At 36.5% G+C, this 19,501-nt stretch overlaps 1 protein-coding gene across 1 annotated transcript in view; it reads left to right on the top strand.

Annotated features, from left to right (window-relative positions):
* Positions 1 to 6,197: 6,197 nt before the first annotated feature.
* safb (scaffold attachment factor B) overlaps positions 6,198 to 19,501 on the top strand; it is a 30,646-nt gene continuing 17,342 nt past the window's right edge. The window contains exons 1-8 of the mRNA XM_028816527.2: positions 6,198 to 6,509; positions 7,410 to 7,497; positions 13,499 to 13,560; positions 13,639 to 13,869; positions 15,960 to 16,037; positions 16,586 to 16,613; positions 17,425 to 17,854; positions 18,236 to 18,285. Coding sequence (XP_028672360.2) covers positions 6,354 to 6,509; positions 7,410 to 7,497; positions 13,499 to 13,560; positions 13,639 to 13,869; positions 15,960 to 16,037; positions 16,586 to 16,613; positions 17,425 to 17,854; positions 18,236 to 18,285 — 1,123 coding nt within the window. The 5' untranslated portion in view covers positions 6,198 to 6,353. The remainder of the gene's footprint in view (positions 6,510 to 7,409; positions 7,498 to 13,498; positions 13,561 to 13,638; positions 13,870 to 15,959; positions 16,038 to 16,585; positions 16,614 to 17,424; positions 17,855 to 18,235; positions 18,286 to 19,501) is intronic.

The raw sequence follows: 19,501 nt of genomic DNA, 5'->3' as shown, positions 1-19,501 counted from the left end.
TGTATTTTATAATGGCAGTCCTGCAGTACCTTTGGTCTGTTCCCTGTATTTATGCAGCCAGAATGCTGGTTGAGCCCTTTGCCTCAAACTGAATTAATCCATTTAAAGCAGGCATTGCCTGCCTTGCATCTAATGCTGCCAAAACAGACATTGTGTGATCATTAAAATATAAATTAAATGGGTCATGGACATCAGTTTGCTTGAACGCCATAATTAAATTTTTAGGAGGACACAGTTACTTGTTGTATTTGCTGATCTCTTTTTCATGTTAACTGGTTGTATGTTTTGTAAGTTATCAACTTATTAGCATCTGCTTATTTGTACAGGTCTGTAAATTAATGATTGATGATCACAAAAATCGCCTATTGAGCATGAAAAAGTCAGAAGTTGAAAAAGAAAACTTAAAGCGAACACACGTAAGTACTGAGAAAACTGATGGTTTAGCATCTGTCAACTTCCTTAGGTACAACTTACAGAGATAATAGCAGAATGGGTCACATCCACACATAAAGTTTGTATTATGAAGGTCTAATTATATTAGAGTAAACTTTATTAATCCCATGGGGAAATTCAAATGTATACAAGCAGGAAAACCGTAAAAAACAAGAATACAAGGTCACAGGACAGATAATACATCCAATCAATCAGTTAATAAATAAATAAACTTAATGAGTACATTGGTTGAAAAAAATCCCCAGAGGTGCTTCCATGGCGGAATGAGCCTGTGGCTAAAATTGCTCCAAGAGAGCGCCTCCAGGAGGAGATGGAGGGAATTTTTCATGATGGCATCCAATTTTTCCCATCATCCTCTTTTCCATAACAGGCTTTCCTGATATGTTTGTTCAGGAATTGTTTTTCTTTTGAGCTCACGTTGCTTCCCCAGGAGACCAAAGCATAGAGCACCACACTGGCTACGATGAACTGGTAGAACATTTCCAGCAGCTTGCTGCACATATCAAAAAACCCAAGTCTCTTTATTAAGTCAAGTCTGCTCTGGCCCTTCCTGTACAGTGCCACTGTGTTGTCAGACCAGTCCAGTTTGTTGTTTGTGTGACACCCAAAGTACTTGTAGCCCTGCAGTAGTTCCACTTCAGTAAAAGCTACAAAAATGACATTCTCTAAATAATATTCTATGTTCTTTGACTTATGTTTTGCATAAACATTACTGATAGTTTAATGGTTTATAATGTGCTGATAGCATTTCATTCTTCTAATATGTTTCATGTCTAAACAAAATAGCTTTTCTTGATAAAGTGAGCCTCCAATATGCATACTGCAGAAGTGTAAGTCTATCCGAAAATAAAATTGCCACCTTTAAAAGGGGAACACTTATTTCATATGTATCAATGGACACATTTTTTTGACAAAAAATAGTCATTGACCCCTTCCTGGATGAGCGAATAGTCCCTGAAACATTTTTTGGCATTTGTTGTATGAGGTCTAAATGCATAAAGAGCAAACCCTTTACTCTTTATACATACACTGAAGAAATGTATATGAACCGAATAGGTGGGCCCCTGCACCTTTCTAGAGACAGCCCTGGTTGTATAGCTGAATAATAAAAAGAGTGAGAGTGTGTAAAAGACTTAACAATGCTTTTTCAATACATAGATTTAAATTTTGGGCTTACGAAATATCTTAGTCTTGTATTAATTAGGACTTAACTGCAAAAAGCCAAAAGAATGTTTATGCAGCAAAACGTGAAAAGGTTCTGAATTTTCATCAAAGTTTAGTCATTATCACTTAAGGGAATAAGCCTTCCAAAAATATTTTTATATGTCAATTACTGTACCTCATATTGTTTGTAGTGTTGGCCAAAAATAAATCTCATGTTCTCGCACAGAATAAAATGAAAAAGTTTATGATATAATGGACCCAATAATGATCAGTGCTAAATGGTGGCTAATGATGTGAAAAACGTTCATAATAAAAAGAAAAAAAATATTGTTACTTATGTCACATAATCCACATTTCAGTTATCTAGTTGTATGCTAAAAATGTGCAAAACACATGCTGTTTTGCAAAAAAAAATGGGTAAATACGTACTTCTGTAAAAATCAGCGCACATCAGAAACATGAAACACATTCCCATTCCTATAATGGTATACTTCTGAAATGAAGACAGGACTGTTCACAAATGGACGACGGGAGAGGCGAGTCCTCAGTTAAATTCTTTCATGTTTCATTTCATCTTTCTGTTTAAAATTAAACAATTATTTGCTTGATATTTAATAACTAATAGGTGTATGGTGTCATAGTGCTTTAATTGTACACATATATGAATATAAAATCAAATTGTACTGATCCACAAAACTTTTTCCATAATGAAGGCAACACCATAAGGTGTTCAAATGTTGAACTACAGATATCAAATCATTTTTTCATTATGCCTTTGTTTTTAGGAATTATGTGTCAAATGAGTAGCCACCTAAAGATACAGGCTGTGTGTGACACTGCATATTGGACAAGATAGCTAAATATGATTTGCTGTCATTGTAAATATGCTTTAAAATTACAGTTTTAAAGCCCTTATATTATAATGATATTCTTCTTCTTTTGGCTGCTCCCGTTAGGGGTTGCCACAGTGAATCATCTTCTTCCATATCTTTCTGTCCACTGCATCTTGTTTTGTTACATCCATCCATCACCAGCATGTCCTCTCTTACCACATCCATAGTGTAATATTATAAGCCCATTACTATAAAAGGAAAATCAGAAATATGGAAGTTATTTTGCATTGTGATTAATGAGAAAGGAAAGCAGAGTTTGTTTGTTTCGGTGGCGATTTAAGAGTGAACTGGAACAAGATCAGGAGCAGAATGATACATTTATGGTGCTGGGAAAATGATTAAAAAAAACTGTTCTTAGTGCACTGTTGATCAAAATACAGAACAGTAGGGTAGAAGAACCTGTCTCAAACTGCATTGTAAAGGGTGTTATTAAGAAGCAGGCTAACCATTCAAAATTATCAAAAAGCTGATCGCGGGATGTGATCTGCAAAATATGACAGTACTGATGTGTGTCTAAAGACTCACAATGACAAAATTAGTTTAGGATAAAATTCATGATTGTTCTTTTACGATTGAATGCAAGTTTTTCCTTCAGTTAAGACTTCTTTCAAATATATTAGAGTTAAATTTGAATAATGGCATTCGATCTGACCGCCCTATTGTAGTGATCCACAAGACAAGTCATTTGTATTAAAACATTTATCATTTAGGTGTTCATTTTTTTTATTTTAATAGAAAGCAGACTTTGTTTCGGTGGGGATTTAAGAATGCACTGGAACAAGATCAAGAGCAGAATGATACATTTATGGTGCTGGGAAAATGTTTCAAAAAACTGTTCTTATTGCATTGTTGATCAAAATACAGAGCAGTGGGGTAGAAGAACCTGTCTCAAACTGCATTGTAAAGGGTGTGTTTAAGAGGCAGAAGCAGGCTAACCATTCAAAATTATCAAAAGGCTGATCGGGGAACGTGATGTGCAAAAAATCTGCAGAATATGACAGTACTGATGTGTGTGTCTAAAGACACACAATGACAAAATTAGTTTAGAGTAAAATTCTTGATTGTTCTTTTATGATTGAATGCAAGTTTTGCCTTCGAATAAGACTTTTTTTCAAATATATTAGAATTCAACTTGAATAATGGCATTCAATCTGACATCCCTATTATAGTGATCCACAAGAAAAGTCATTCATATTGAAACATTTATCATTTAGGTGTTCATTTTTTTTATTTTGATATGTTGCAGAATAGCTCATGTAATTCATGTGTTTTATTTATGTATAGTGATGACACAAAAATTAGGATAAATGGGAGGAAAACAATTTTAATCTTTTTGTATACACTACCAGTCAGAAGTTTGGACACACACAAATTTTCATGTTTTGATATAAATTGATACCTTTTTTTAATCAGAATACCATTAAATTAATTTAGAAATATGACCAAGACATTACAAATGTTTCCAGTGGCTATTACTGGTTGAAATTACTGATTTTTAAATTAATTTATTGTTCACATATGATTGCAAAGCCACTTTTTCAACAGCCATTCATTTAGAGTCTTAATGGTGAACTCCTGTAGCTTATCCTTAATTAGTCATGTATAAATGCTAACTGATTATTAGAGAAACCTGTGCAGTTCCATTACCACCTGCGAAACCTGCTATTCTTTTCTCTTGGGTTGCAAAGTACACAGGCATTTCTAAGTTCAATTCTGGGTTCATAAATGGCCAAAATGAAACAGCTATCTCAAGAAACATGTCAGTCTATTGCTTTTTTTCCCCAGAATGATTATTCCATGCCGTAGAATGCCAAGAAACTGATGATTTCATTCAAAGGTGCTTATTACTGTCTTGCAAAAAGAGGGAAAACTGGATTTAACCAGAACAGAAATGGAAGGAGAAGGTCCAGGTGCACAACTGCAGAAGAGGATAAGCACATCAAATGTCTTTAGTTTGAGAAACAAACAGGTCTTGAGTTGGCGTCTTCATTAAATATACACTGTGTCATCTGCAACAGAGAAAAGACGACTCCAGGATGCTGGCCTTAGAGGCAGAATCTCAAAGAAAAAGCCACATCTGAAACTGACAAATGAAAAGATTAAAATGGACAAAAAACATAGCTATTAGACAAAGATGAATTGATAAGCAAATTATGGTCTTCATCCCAGAGTTCTATTTTCACAGTTGCAAATTACACTGGTATTTGGCTTGTATTTAATGAAGAAGTCAACGAAGGACTTTTAGTCATTTGTGTCTCAAAATACACACTGTGATCTACTTCTCCTTTTATGCAGTTGTGCACATGTGCCGTACCCTTCTTTTTCTATCCTGGTCAGATCCAGTTTGCCCTCTTCTCTCAACACAGTCACAATCTTAAGCTTTTTGGCAATCTTTTGGAATGGATATAACCTTTGTTCTAGAAAATAATAAAAAAAAAACAATAGATGGGCATGTTTCTTGAAAAGCCATTTAAGTTTGGCCATTTCTGAAACAGGAAACTGAAATTTAGGAATGCCGGTACCTTGCAACCCATGTGAACAGAATAACAGGTTTCAGCAGTGCAAATACAATTAAAAAAGTTTCTCAAATAAACAATTGCCATTTATACATGAGTAATTAAGGATAAGCTAAGGGAGTTCACCAGTAGGACACTGAATGATTGGTCTGCTGAAAATGGGGCTTCACAGTCATAAATATTAAGTTACAATTAGGCAGTTCAAGCAGTAGTAGCCATTAGAAACACTAGGAATGTATTGGTGACATGAATTTAATGGTATCTTGATTTAAAAAAATATATCAATTTCGATCAAAAACATGATTTTTTTTTGGGTGTGTCCAAACTTTTGACTGAGAATGTATGTAGATAGATAGATAGATACTTTATTAATCCCAAGGGGAAACTCACATACTCCAGCAGCAGCATACTGATAAAGAAACAATATTAAAGAGTGAACAATGCAGGTATAACAGACAGACAATATCTTTGTCAGTGGAGCAGGACATGGAAATGTACAGTTAAGGCATTTATTGTAGCGGGGATAGTTCCACTTTCAAGACCTGTTGTTAAATCTTCTAATACACCAGTTGTAAAAAAAAAGGTATAAACAATTCTGATTTAGGGTTTAAATTGTTCAAGGTCGTTTAATGTTACTTTAAATGTATTAAATTTTTTTTTTTTAACAGAGTAAATGTGATAGCTCCGGGGTTACGCTCCTGAGAGTGGTGACGTATTACATGTAGATTATCACAGGAAACAAGAAGTTAAATATTCCTGTAATATATTTTTGTAGCTAGATGTTTTATAAATATGCATATTTATAAAGAGATTACAATTTTTTGCTATATAAACGGACATTTACAGTTAAGTTGAAAACACAGATATGGTTGTTTTGTGTGGCACGGCAAAATCAATTTATCAAGCACGCATGATTCGGTATGCATCGATCACACAAATTATTTTTACAGGGTTTGGTTGATTGGCTTGAGCATATGAATGAATAGAGTTTTACATTCATCGTCGACTGTACCCTGCAGCTAGGAGAAAGGATTCGAACTCGCTATGAAAGAAAGCACAGGACGTTGTGCGCCTGCGTAGCGCGGGAAATTGTTGGGACGTGAGCTCCGCCTTTTTCCTAATGCGCCTGCGCAAGAACACCAGCTTGAGTCCGCACGCGCTCTCTTACGCCTCACTTTTCTTAACTAGAGAGAAGGAGAGCGACGCCATTTTGCGTTAGTGAACGTCGGCTCTATATCTCGCCAGTCATACTTTTGGTGAGATTTTTTTAAGCATAAAAACCACATCTATTTAATTTTGCCACTTGTCCGGCAGAGGTATATCCAGAATGGCGGACGGTGCGTTAGAGTCTACCGTATCTGGCGATGGAGGAGAGGTACGAAAGCTTTCAGAGATGAGAGTTATAGACCTGAAGAGTGAACTGAAAAAAAGAAATCTCGACACCAACGGTAACAAGAGTGCTTTGCTGGATCGACTACGAAAGGTACAGGACTGTTAAATGTAGCAGTTGCTTGATAGGATTTGCAAAATGGAAAAAAAAAGATGCTGTAATATCTGAAACGGTATTCGAACAAGATGGCGTGCTTTGTCTCCATTTCATGCAGGCCGCGGGTTATTTTCTGTTACATTTTAGTATTATTTAACTAGTGCTTTCGTTTAATTAAAGGCACCGTTAGAAATTTGGGTAAATGGCATTTATATTGTAACAAGTTTATTATGTATGAAACAAAACTTGTTCTTGTGCATTACTTTTTACGTAACTGCTTTCCAAACCTCATGGGTGTTGGGAATTATGGTTGTGTACAGCATCGCGTTGTGATTTTCAATATTGCATATTTCGTGTACATTTCTGTGTAGTTTCTAATAAATAAACCTACCTGGTAGTGCATAGTCCGTGCTTAAAGCTCAGTTCACAAACTTTTGTAATTTGTATGATGAGTCCCACGAATGTTATTTTTAAATCAATTTTCTTAGACGGTTACTTCTATTTACTGTAATATGATCAGCAAGGCGTGATCGTCAGAAATAACGAAGAGATATTTATAAAATGTGTTTTAGACTCAGAGTTCCGTTAAAATCTGAACTGGTTCACCACGAATGCAAGTTGCACCATTTAAATTAAAAGCTTAAAAATCGCGGTTTATTGTCCTCCTAACTTTTGTATTTGATTGATGGTTGTCGAACCTAACATTGCGCGTTAGATCAATTACTTTCTCGAACTGACTCTACTGTAGTCTTGAGCACGTAAAACATGACCACGTTTTTGACCGCTAAAGATACACATGGTATCGGCAGTGTGTTCTGAGCGCTTATTGAAGTAGTTTATTTTTTTTTTGACGGTTATCAATAACTTTTCATGAACACTTTTTCCCCTCCTGTTTAGGCTTTAGAGGATGAAGGGGCAAATCCGGATGAGATAGTCATTACTCCGGACCCTGCTTCCAAAAAAACACCCAAGAGATCAAGCAAAGGTGAGTGAACAGTATATTTCTTACTGCGAATTTCCCCCCACATTAACCCCCATTTGTTTCATTTGGCTTAGAGATTTTCTAGCATTTAGCCTTCGTGGTTTTGGCTACCATACCTGTAAAGATGCTAGTTAATATCCAGCGCGTTTATGCCAAGGTTCCTTTTCGTTTTGTTGATGGCTAGTTGCTCTGTTTGTACAGTAATCAAATCGAAAGTATAAGATGAAAATATATAAATGTAAAATAGTATACTAGGTTGCAATGATTAATGACAAATGTAAAAACATTCAATGACTGCCCAAACCATTTAACTTTGGAAAAAGTATTTGTACAGCATAAGTAAAACTATAGAAAAATGCTAAAGTAATAAAGAATGTGAGTGATAGTGTGTTGGTAATCAATTAGCAAATGCACACGAGTCAAAAATCTGAAATAAATTTCTAAAATACTCACTTTTAAAAGAAAACTTATTTTGTTCATAGGTTCCCCATTCTGATATCTGCAAATAGTGGGTTCCATCTTTGGGTATAGTTTTGAATTCTGGAGCAGAAGAGTTGTACTGACTTCCAAATTTTCATTGCAGTTAATCTCTTAAGAGGCTGTGTAATTTTTTTTTCCCTCTCAAGGCAATTGCCCTCTGCTTTACTGATTGCTGCTGTTCCTCTGCCAAGAAGGGTGCCAGCTTCATTTCCACCTCATTTTGTTCAGAGGCTAATTTTTGCTTTCAGTTACATTTCTTTCTTCTGGTAGGATTAATGTGGGAACCAGGAAATTTCTAGTGAGATGTTTTAACATCAACACCTCTTCAGGTGGAAGTTTTGCACCATGTTGCATGGATGTGTTCCCTTTGCTTTTTTTATATTTACATAGTTAATCTTAAATTGCATTTGGTAGGAATTGGCTTTTACACCTGTGCACTTTTTCGTGGGTAACCCACATTTTAGAAATAATTTTAAATGGAACATTGTTCCTTTAAAGCCTAATCTCTTGAATTTCCTTATTTTGGAGAATGAGACCCATCTCCATCCCTGCCCACAGTTTATAGTTGTAAATGTGCATCTCAGCTGTTCATTAATGGCTGCTTCTTGTCCTAATTTGTTTCTTTGTGGTTTAGAGTTATTGGTTAAACGTAATTTAGTTTTCTGCCTAATGTGTTATGTTTTCCGGGATTATGTTAATTTATTTGTTGGAGTATGAATAATGCCCGTTATTGACTCTCTTGTTATGCTTCATTCCTGTGGTGTAGGATTCACATAAATTAGGTTTGTCTTACCTTTCAGGTTTTGTCAGTTTGTGTGCTTTTTTGGTTGGCTTGGGGGATGTGACACAGGAGCATCAATGTAATTTATGAAATTTATATAATATTCTTAAAAGAATATTTTATATAGGTGTTAATGTGTTTATTCTAGGTTAGCACTGAGCTGCTTTTTTTTTTCTTTGAGTACATACTTAATTTAAATTGATGGTTTAAAGTGATATTTAAATTGAAAATCTCAAATTTTCTGTGAAAGCAGTTTAGCAAACACCATAGTCAAATCACCTGGGGCCTCATGTATAAACGGTGCGTACGCACAGAAATGTTGCGTACGAACCTTTCCACTCTCAAATCGCGATGTATAAAACCTAAACTTGGCGTAAAGCCACGCACATTTCCCCGGTAACTCATTCCTTGGCGTACGCAATTTATCGGCCCGGTTTTGCAGACTGGCGGCACCCAGCGTCAAAGCAGTGCTACTGTTCCTGTGTGATCACCCTTTCTTTCTTAAATCCACATTCCTGGCGCGGCTTTATAAATACACTGAAATTAACTGCATATTGTTCATTAGTGTAATGCACCTGATTGTAATTAACCTGTAGCAATATAATGGTCCAGGGAATAGCCATAGTATTCCAAATACCAGAACTGCTTTAGTGTTGTAACTCTCACTGCATCTTCTTTCAGCTGCTCCCGTTAAGGGTTACCACAGCAGATCATCTTTTCACTGCACCACTCGGAGTATTTATATCACTGTATCTGAGTGGGAAATCACAGCAGCAGCTGATTGGAAAGAGAATTATCGGTACACAGCATGAAGCAAATGCTGCCTGAGCCACAGCAAACGCTTTAGTCCCTGTACGGACTTCGCGGTTTAGAAACAGTTTAATTCCAAGAACTCTAAACACACTGAATCAGTCCATCAAGTGCTCCTTGTAGAAATGTTTGGACTTATAAGTACAATTACCTCACTGTAAACTTGCACTACAGTTATAATATTGCACAACCTGCGCCACTTTATAAAGCGCGTATTTACATGTGATGACGGTATTCATTTCTAAAACGAAATGCAGCAAAACATGTTGATTATATTATACAGATAAAACTTTAACTTCATTTAAATAATCTGTATTGTTAATAATTAAACATGTGAGTACACGGTGCCGCAGCGCTAGCTAGTTCAGTAATTGTTCCTGCCTTGCGCTGTATTCTTGCTGGTGCTGACGCGACACTGGAAAGAGAGACGGATATAATAATTAAACACGTACTACTAAGATATTTCAATGTTCCTTAAAAGTTTTGAAGAATCGAAGTTCTAAGCTTACAGATGGCTTCACGTCTATTGCATAGCTTATTGTGTGGCGATTGAGTTTTTGGAGAAAGAAAAGTAAGGACAGGAATTGGAGGTTAGTACGTTTGAAAGAGACAGTACTGCTGTGATAAATTATTTCATCGAAGGTTGCGCATGGCGCAGCAAGCCTCTTGCGTGAGACATGAACAAGCACTGCGCCACCGTGTTCCCATGTTTAATAACATGCTTTCATTCCTATCATCATGAAAAAGATATCACGTATACATCTCAGTATTTTAATTATTCAGAGAGCTGTAATATCAAGAATGTAATGGATTATGTGTCCTGTCGAAGAAAGAGAAAGCCCGTTTAAAAAGCAGGTAGTGATTCATACACAGAGCACATAGAAGATCAAATACAGAACAAAGCATTTAACATGCCACTTTAGTTACAATGGGATTTTAGAAACTAGTAAATTAAACGATTTTAAGATGAAGTTTATGATGTTCTACTTTAATGGCAAAATAAACTACGTGATTAAAGTGGAAATTTCGAGATTAAAGTTGACATTTCGTGCTTTTTTCCCCACTGTGTGCCTTTTTTTTGTCTGTACCCTAATAAGCTTTCATACGACACTCAGACGGTGGGCTACGACTCGCTTTTTCACGGCGACTTTGATATGTGATTTCTTTTTTATTTCGGGCACTGTGCGACTTTGTGAAGTTGAGCCTTCGAGCTGTCACTCGATCAGCTTCCTTTTGTTGATTATACCACTGTATAAACCAACAAATAGTACGTTTTTCCTTTGCCTCCACTTGGTATTCGCTGAAATTCTTATATTTTCTCCTGTGCTTTTCCCATTGTCTTTTCACAGAAGGCTATTTATATTGATTTGCATATTCAAAGAGGTGTAATTCTGGGAGGAGTTGGGGCGGGACAGAAGGCGCGTGCACGTACGTTACTTTTCACGCAAATCGGGATTTATGTAGTGGAAGAACGTGAAAGTATGCGTGCGCACAGATTCCTGCATCTGGATTTTTCTGTGCGAACGCACAATCCCGCTTTTGTGCTTACGCCATGTTATAGTGTGAGTTCTACGCACGGCGTTATACATGAGGCCCCTGGTCATGGTTGTAGTCAAAATGCATTGTAATGGTCTGGCCAAAAACCTCCATTAAGTAGGTGTCCCCAAAAGAGTCCTAACAAAAGGCATGCAAATAGGACTACTAGTAGCATTACTGAGGGTCTGCTGGCACAGAGGAACTGCATCAGCCTGCCCTCAATGCAAAGCAGCAAATGAGTCAGAGATTGGGGATGAAAATGGAGCGCCAAGGGAAACTAGCATGCTTTTTTCTTTGGATAGTGATCTTGCCACAAGATAGGCTGTATGGAGGATGGTGCATTTGCCTTTCTTGCCAAAGCTGAATGGAGCTTGCGGAATAGTGACATGTAGAGCTTCCGCAGACTGTCCTGATTTTGAAACAGGAGGCTATAAGAGCAAGCTTTTGCATTTTTTAACTGTCTTACCCTCATTGTGCAGTGTGGGCGTGGGGGGATGCTGATCTTTGGCTGCAGCATGTTCATGAACAGGCTGAAACCCCTCATTCTCAACAATGGAAAGTTGTCTTGTGTCCTTCACAATTAAAATCCCAATACTTCTACACTTTATTATTTCTTTGGCCCTTGCACTCGTCTGTGGTAGCAGTGCTGCAAATAAATTTGGAAGAGATGCTCGGCCTTTAGACAATTGCTTCTTTCCAGCTGGTGATTTGCATTTGTCACTGTGATGGAGTACATGGTTCAGGATGTTCATAGTTTTTGCTGTAATGTATGTCACCTCACTTTCAGTGCTTGCAAATGGTCTTTATTTTATCAGCTATTTTCTCGCTCTTTTCTCTTAACAGCAAATACAAAATGCTGCCAAACATCAGACTTAAAAGACAATGGTGTATCGTCAATTTCTATTTTGTCTGATTCCATTATTAAGGTTACTCTGAGCTTGGTCACACACACTTAAACTAAGGCTAGTGCTTGTTAATGCATGTATGATGCTGACTGCGCACTGTTTTTTTTAAAAAAGAGCATTTAAGAAGAATAGAGAATGCTTAACTTTTTGTTAGTGCTTAGAGAGATTCCATGTCATTGCGATGAACATTTTATATATCCACGGTGCACATCATATTTTTAAATCACAAAATTTAAATGCTTGAAATATTGTTATTCCTAATCATTACTTTTTACATTAATGAATGACTATTACGGATTTATTTTTTTGTCAATATATCGGTGGAGAAATTTGTTTACCCTTTTGCAGCATTCTTCCTGTTTTGGACAGGTACTTTGGGTGCTGCTTCATTTTATACATAATGAGCAGTCAAAAGGTACACTTGTTTTCAGTAATTTCTTTGTGGCTTGGCTGACTGATTGTTTACTTAAACAAGGCTGCATTTATGTAAAAACTTGCAACTTTAGTTAAGTCCCTGGTAGTCTTTAAAAGTTTACCATTTCTTGCTGAATCCAGTTTAGATTCCGTCTACTGCATTGGTAAAATGTTAGCATGTAGTAGTTGCTAAAATAATAATTTTAAAAAATGAGAATAGGTATAAATAAAACATGAATAATGCAGCACTAAACAATGACCCTACCTGAATGGACCAGTCCAGAATAGTCTAGCTGTGCCCACACTCACAAGCACTGTCCAAGAGACAAATGGAACATTCCTGCTTTTGTATTTTTGGCCCAACTACCCTGGAAAAACTACTGGCCTGTTACTGACATTAGATAAGACTCAAAAGGAGTGACATTGACAGTACCATTTGAAAGACGTGCGTAACCTCTGCAGTCTGGACTCCTTTCAAGCCAAACAATTAACCAGAGCCAGTAAACTGGCCTCTGCTGCTTTTCCGCTTCTTAAAATTTTGAGTTGTACTTTTAAGGAACCAGTGCAGTGAATTTTTAAATGCAAGTTGTTAATGTTTAAATGGCCAGAATACCTTTTCTTCAGTGTGGTTTCAGAAGTGATTTGATTTGCCTTATTTAAAAAAAAAAAAAAAAGTAAGAAAGTTGCTTTTTTATTTATATATATATATATATATATATATATATATATATATATATATATATATATATATATATAAACTTTATTCATGCAGATTTATGTATCCCAGTTGTAAGCAAGTTGAATGGCATACCAACACACCCCCTACCATCTCTCACTGTTTCACTGGATTAGTTTGAAGTTACAAGTGAACCTAACAAGCGTGTCTTTTGACTGAATGGGGAAGAACTGAGCTCCTGGAGGCAAACCTATACATCATCTGCAAATGTCACAAAAGTGATTGGGGGGCGTGGGTTGCTAACATAAGTTGTATTGGCAAAGTGGCAATGTTAACCATTGCCTCCCAAATGTTCTAAGTCAAATGTACATGAATCATAACTAACAGATTTCTTCATTCTAGGTAGAAAAGTTGAGGAAGATTCTGAAGATATTACTATGGAGGAAGATTCTGCAGATGGCCAGGTGGGCACTGCAAATGTAATTGATTTGATTAGTATAAAATGTTTTGTTGTAGACGTTAAATTGAATTCTTTGTTGCAGGATGACCTTGAGGCAGGCATTGACAACATGCAAGATATGGATATAATGGAAATGAGCGTACTGGATGAAGCGGAGATCGATAACGGTATTCCTGCAGAATGTGAAGAATATGATGCTGATCAAACCTTGGACTCTGTGTCAGAAGGAGCTGATGGGGCAGCAACTTCTGAAAAGATGAAATTGCTAGATTCACAAACTGTGGTTGTGTCAAAGTCAGATGAAAGCCTGGAGGTTAGTATTTGAATTTAAGCATGTTTATCCCTAGAAAGCGTTTAGAGGCATGGTATTGGGGGTGTTGCTTTAGTCATTGTATTATGAATAGATTGTCTCCCCCTGGGATATGGCTGTTTTAGGTTCATAATAAAGTGGTAAAAATGTGGAGATTACTTTTAAAGCTGCAACACCACAGATTTTTATGGTGATGCAGTTTGACCAATCATAATATTCTCTATTATCAATGATATGTGAACTGTTTTAGTCTTTTAATGTTGTAAGCATAGAGTTGGCACAATTCTAAGCCCTTGGCTCAAGAGCACTAAAGATGGTAAAGGCTAGGGAAGATGCAAGAGCCATAGAATGAGTTAAATGGAGCTTAGCTTGGGAAAAGTAAAAGATGAAGGGGATAAAGTATAAAATCTTTTTTGCTTCATATCACAAATTAAACTTGGTGCTTGTTTCTATACTGTATATTCAGCTGTAAAACAACGCAAGTGGATTTAAAGTACTGTTGGGCATAATACAGATCAAATGTGTAAGGCAGGTGGTGTTCACGCCTTCCAGTGTACATCAACATTGGCAGTAGTGATAGCCACTAGGCTGTAGGTGATTTGTGTGTGGTTCTTAAAGCTGTTGATGGACCAAAATATGCTTTCAAAAGAAGAAAAGCTACTTATTTTTCAGTTACTTTCAATTATTGAGTATTCTGTCTGTCAGCAATCTGTTTTGGATTTTCTTTTTCTCCTTTTTGTAGTTGTGAAGAAAAAGGAAGCAGTTTAAAGTTGCTTACATATTTAACATCAAAATATTGCAATTTCCTTTCATTTCAGTTATTACTTTTTTTGTAATGGCAAAAGGAAACGTTTGCTTACGTAACAGGATTTTATTTCTGTAATAACCCCCAATCCAAAGTTTAAAACCCCTATTGCCATAGAGAATTTTAAGGCTTGAGAAGTTTGTGGCTTGAGTTCTGTTTTAGGGATGCTGATTACAAGGTCAATTTACAGTTGTCCAGGCTGTGTGCCAGTAAATACTAGGGGTGTGTGTCTCATCAATGCAGAGATAGGAATTCCAAACAAGTCTCCCCATCAAATTCTTGGGTGAAGACCTAGTACATTGCTGTCTTAATGTTCATTTTCTGGGTTTACCCATGTTAACCCATTACCCCAATTCCTCTTCTTCCACTCTTTGCCTTCCAGGGTGTCCATTGTGTGTGAAACCCATGCTTTTCCTATCATGTTCTAGTAGTGCTCCCAGAAATTTCTGAAGATTGGAATTTGTAAATAGAGCCAAACGATTAATTGATGGAAACATTGCAAGCATCGTCACAGGTACACCAGTGACCATGCTAGGGAGTTTATTAGAAGTCACTTGAACAGCTAGTATGATCCATTAACAAAGTTTGTGAAACCATTAGAGTTATTTGGATTATGAAGTAAAAGCACTCTTTCTACACCAGCTAAGGAAAAACATACCATGACCAGTTACTACTAAAGATGATAGTGCGAACAGTGGTGCTCATACTGTGTTTGTACTGCAGTATCGTAAATGTTTACATTATTGCTGTCATGTACTAACCAGTGTTTTTTCATCTTATCTCTAGTGTTAATGTGCTTTTTCAGCCAACTGCTGTATTTTATTAAACTTCTATGGCTATTTCCAGCTTTGTTTCCAGTTAATCCTAAATTGGATTAAGTTGCTTTCACAATGTTATGCTAGACATCAAAAAGAGAGCAGTCTATAGTTGCCAAACCTTTTGTTCAAATTTTATGGTCCCCCCGCCCCTTTACCAAGGATAGACCTTCCATGGGTAAATGCTAGGGCACCTTTAACATTGTGACTGAGCCAATCTTGGTAAATTCTTGAATTGATTAACCCAGGAATTTCATGACTCTCAAATGTAAAAGGGGTTGAAGGCTTTGTCAAAAGCTGTTTTTATTTATTTATTGTGGGAGAGAGGGGATCTGATAGTGTGCCTAGTTTCCAGCAAATTAATTTGGAAGATAGAAACATGCCTCTTGTTGCACATTGTGTTAAATGTATGGGGAAAATGTAATCACTTAACCATATGTATTTTTGTAAGTCAGGTTCTTGTTTTCTTATAGAAAGACAATTCCATTGTTGATACTAATGAAAGTAATCCAAATGAAGGCTCTTCTGTGAAATCGGCCCAGTTAAAGAAGGTATGTTTTGCTCACCCCCCTTGAGTGGATCGACACTATCTTTTTTTTATTACTATTTTTTTTATTATTGCCACACTTATATTAACTTCACCTGTTTGTTGTCTGGTACAAATCTTGTAATCCATATTTAACCCACTTCCTATTGTCCAAATGACTTGAAATTTTTCAGACTTACTCACTTACGATGACAATACTTGGATTAATTGATCAATTAGTGAAACTGATTCAAGTTATTTAAGAAATTAAATGTTCATATGAAAAATAGTTCAAGATTTCACCAATAGATGACACTAGTAACAGACAGAAATATTATCCACTTTTTGTATCTTGTATGAAGATGTGTGCATATAAACATCAAAGGATGGGTTAATGTTGATTACAAAAATAATACTAAAACCCAAGACTACAGTTGAAAATCATATATATAATATTTTTTAAAAACCATGCTTATATTAAGTGTACTAAAAAGTAAAGTCTCTCATACATATATATATTTTGTGTGCTTTTGGTGATTTGCTTTGTATGATTAAATGTTTGTTTCTTGACAGGTGTCGGCAGATTCTTCTGGAGGTGCAGGTACTGTTAATGTCTGTCACTTAATCTTACTGGTTGATCTTTTTGTACAAAACTTTGGTATTTTTTTTTTGGTTAAACTGTTTCTTTTAGTAGAGACTGGGTATCTAAAGAAAAATTACTGCATCTGGAGTGTTGGTTCATGTAAATATTTAAGGTTTAACTGTTTAGCCAGTAACTAATTACATTTTAGAGCAAGAGTTGTTGCTCTGAGTTACTGCTACCTTGGTTTTCCAACTTCCCTCCAGCGACAGTAATTTTCATGAGCACTGGCATCTCTGTATTCATAGAAAATGAACCATTAGGCAGTTATTTCAGGTGATGTGCTGTGTGTAGGTGATTTACAACATGAAGAAGCCAGAAGAGGAGATTTGGACATTTGAATCTTGGAAATGGTTAAATGAAAATGAAGCAACTTTTAGTTCTCAATTTAATTTGTATGTGTCCTGGGAGAGAACCTTCCTTGTGAACACTTGCATCCAGATAAAATGCTAATAAAGGAATCGTTCAGATTTACCTAAAGCTACTTCAGCTTCATCATGGACAGAGTTCCCTTCTCTTGAAGACTTTGCTTCTCTGGAGTCCATCGATTTGTGACATCAGCCTTCAAATTTAGGTCTTCAACTTGTTTGTTAAAGGTTTAGAAATTTATAGTGGTATTGGATTTTGTGCTCTTTAGGTTTCCAGTCTCTGCTTAGAATTTGGGGTGGGGGAAGCAGCTATGTCCCGTGGCAGCCATGCTAGTTCCACATTTAAATGCTATGTTTCAGTAGTAATTAAACTATGTGCCATTCTATTCCTGTTAAATCCGTAGAAAATGAAAAAGTAGCCGGGTCTTGTAAATCTGAGCAACTTAACGAAGAACCACTGGAGCTACCGTCTGCTCAAGATGCTACTACCTTGGAGGCAGAAGGCGTTTCATGCAATGTTCAGGCAGACACTGTCGCGTGTGAAAGTGAAACTAATGATGCGGAACAGAGTAACACTGAATTTAAGGACACAGAACAAAATAATGAAAAAATGGACACACAAACAATTTCTGCAGATAGCAAGAGCAACCAAGATGAGAACGTTGTTAAACAAGAAGCGGAAAAAACTGAAGGGGATACTGCAGAATCAGAAGTGATCATAAAAGCAGACGATGAAATCAAGAAAGAAGCAGCGAAAACGGAAGACAGCCAGAAAACTGAGGACTTGGCCGCTACGAAAGAGCCCGTCTCTGAGGGCGCTGATCAGAAGACGAGGTTTGTTGTTTCCTACATTTTAGAAAAAAACCCTCTTTTGTTTCATTGGCCCTTATTAAAATAACCAAAGTTCTGTGCAAAGTAGCAGGTCAAATTGGTTCTATCTTCATCATTGCGTGTAATTTTTTCATGATTAAATTTTTTTAAATTAACTAAAAATAATGCTTTTGTATATACAGTACTTCCAAAGGTTGCTTTTCAACCTGAGCATATCAGTACAGTTTATTTCACAATTAAACTTTCTGGCCTCGAGCACAGTATGTTACCTTAAACATTTTTGCCTTTGAAAGCTGTGGTTCAAGGTAGGTATTTTGGTTTTTGTCATTCTCAATATGGTCCTTGTTTTTATAGTTGGAAATAACCTGTGTTTTCTGTCTTTAGCCCTGGGAATGAGGAAAAGCATGGTAAGACTGCGACAAAAGATGATAAAGGTATGTTGTTAAATTGAAGCAACAATTTCAATTACTGTAATCTCGGAAGTTAATTTTGTTAATTCATGTAAACATGACCTGAGCAATTGTTGTAAAGGCATACATGTAATGCTACAAACTTAAAAGTATATTGGGAAAGAGTGTTAAAACATGATGTGCTTCTTATAATGCTGGGCAGTGCATTGCCTATTAATGAAGTACAAAGTGGAGAAAATATTGTTCTAAACTAGTTACAGTAAGAAAAAGCTGGATCAGTATCATAAATATTGAATGTAAGTCATCAGTAACCTGAGTTCCCCCCCTAGGGTGTCTTGATCTGTTGGTTGATGGTTAGTTCAGCTGTTTTACGTAGTTTTGAAAAGCAGTAATTTATCATACAGGCACAAAGTAGTAGATCTGTGCGTGTTCCATGCAACCCCAAACTGACATCCTTCTGTGAAGTTCGACATCTCTTTTGTAGCAAAGACTCTAGAGCTAGAGCAGTTTTCTAAAGGCTCCCAGGGTGAAGTTGTGTCGGAGCACTGACTTGATCTGTCCACTTTCTGAACCTACCTTTTCTAGTTCAGGGTCTTCTGGCAGTTGTTTTGCATAAAAGCAATATTTCTTTGTAGGACATACTGTCTGTTGCCCTCACTGAGACTGTTTAAAGTTGTTGGTTATTGTAATGTACACATTTTTGGGATATGACAGTACAGCCGTGCACACCTGGGAAGAGCAAGCATTCATTGCAGTGACTAGTTCCAGAATTTGTCATTATGAGAAGTATTTGGAACTGTTAATTCTGCCTAGTGACATTGTACAAATGGCAGTACTCAGAAAAGCTCATTCCTTCACTGAGAAGCAAATCTAAAATGAAAAGAAGATGGAAGTTTTGCACAAGAAAACGGAGTTGAAGTCTTAATGCAAATCGGGTAGCAAACTGGCAAAAACTTTGAATTCAACTTTGTACAATTCTCTGGCAATCTCTTCTAAACAAGAAGCAAAGGGCAGAAGCTTGTGTTTCAGATTTTTCTTGGGTTAAATCACGAAGACTGGTGCAACATAGAAGGTTCCTAATCTTGGAAAACCAGTGGGAGGCTGTACTGTTGGGAGAAGATTGACCTTCTGAGTAAATGGAAAAACTTGAGTTAACCAGCCTGAAATCTTTTTTGAAGACTAGTAAAACTGGTGTCTGTTTTCCACCTGTTATAGACATTGAATATAATGTTCCTTGTAA

The sequence above is a fragment of the Erpetoichthys calabaricus genome, chromosome 12 (genome assembly GCF_900747795.2).
Source record: "Erpetoichthys calabaricus chromosome 12, fErpCal1.3, whole genome shotgun sequence".
NCBI lineage: Eukaryota > Metazoa > Chordata > Cladistia > Polypteriformes > Polypteridae > Erpetoichthys > Erpetoichthys calabaricus.
This window is presented reverse-complemented; position numbering and strand designations above follow the sequence as displayed.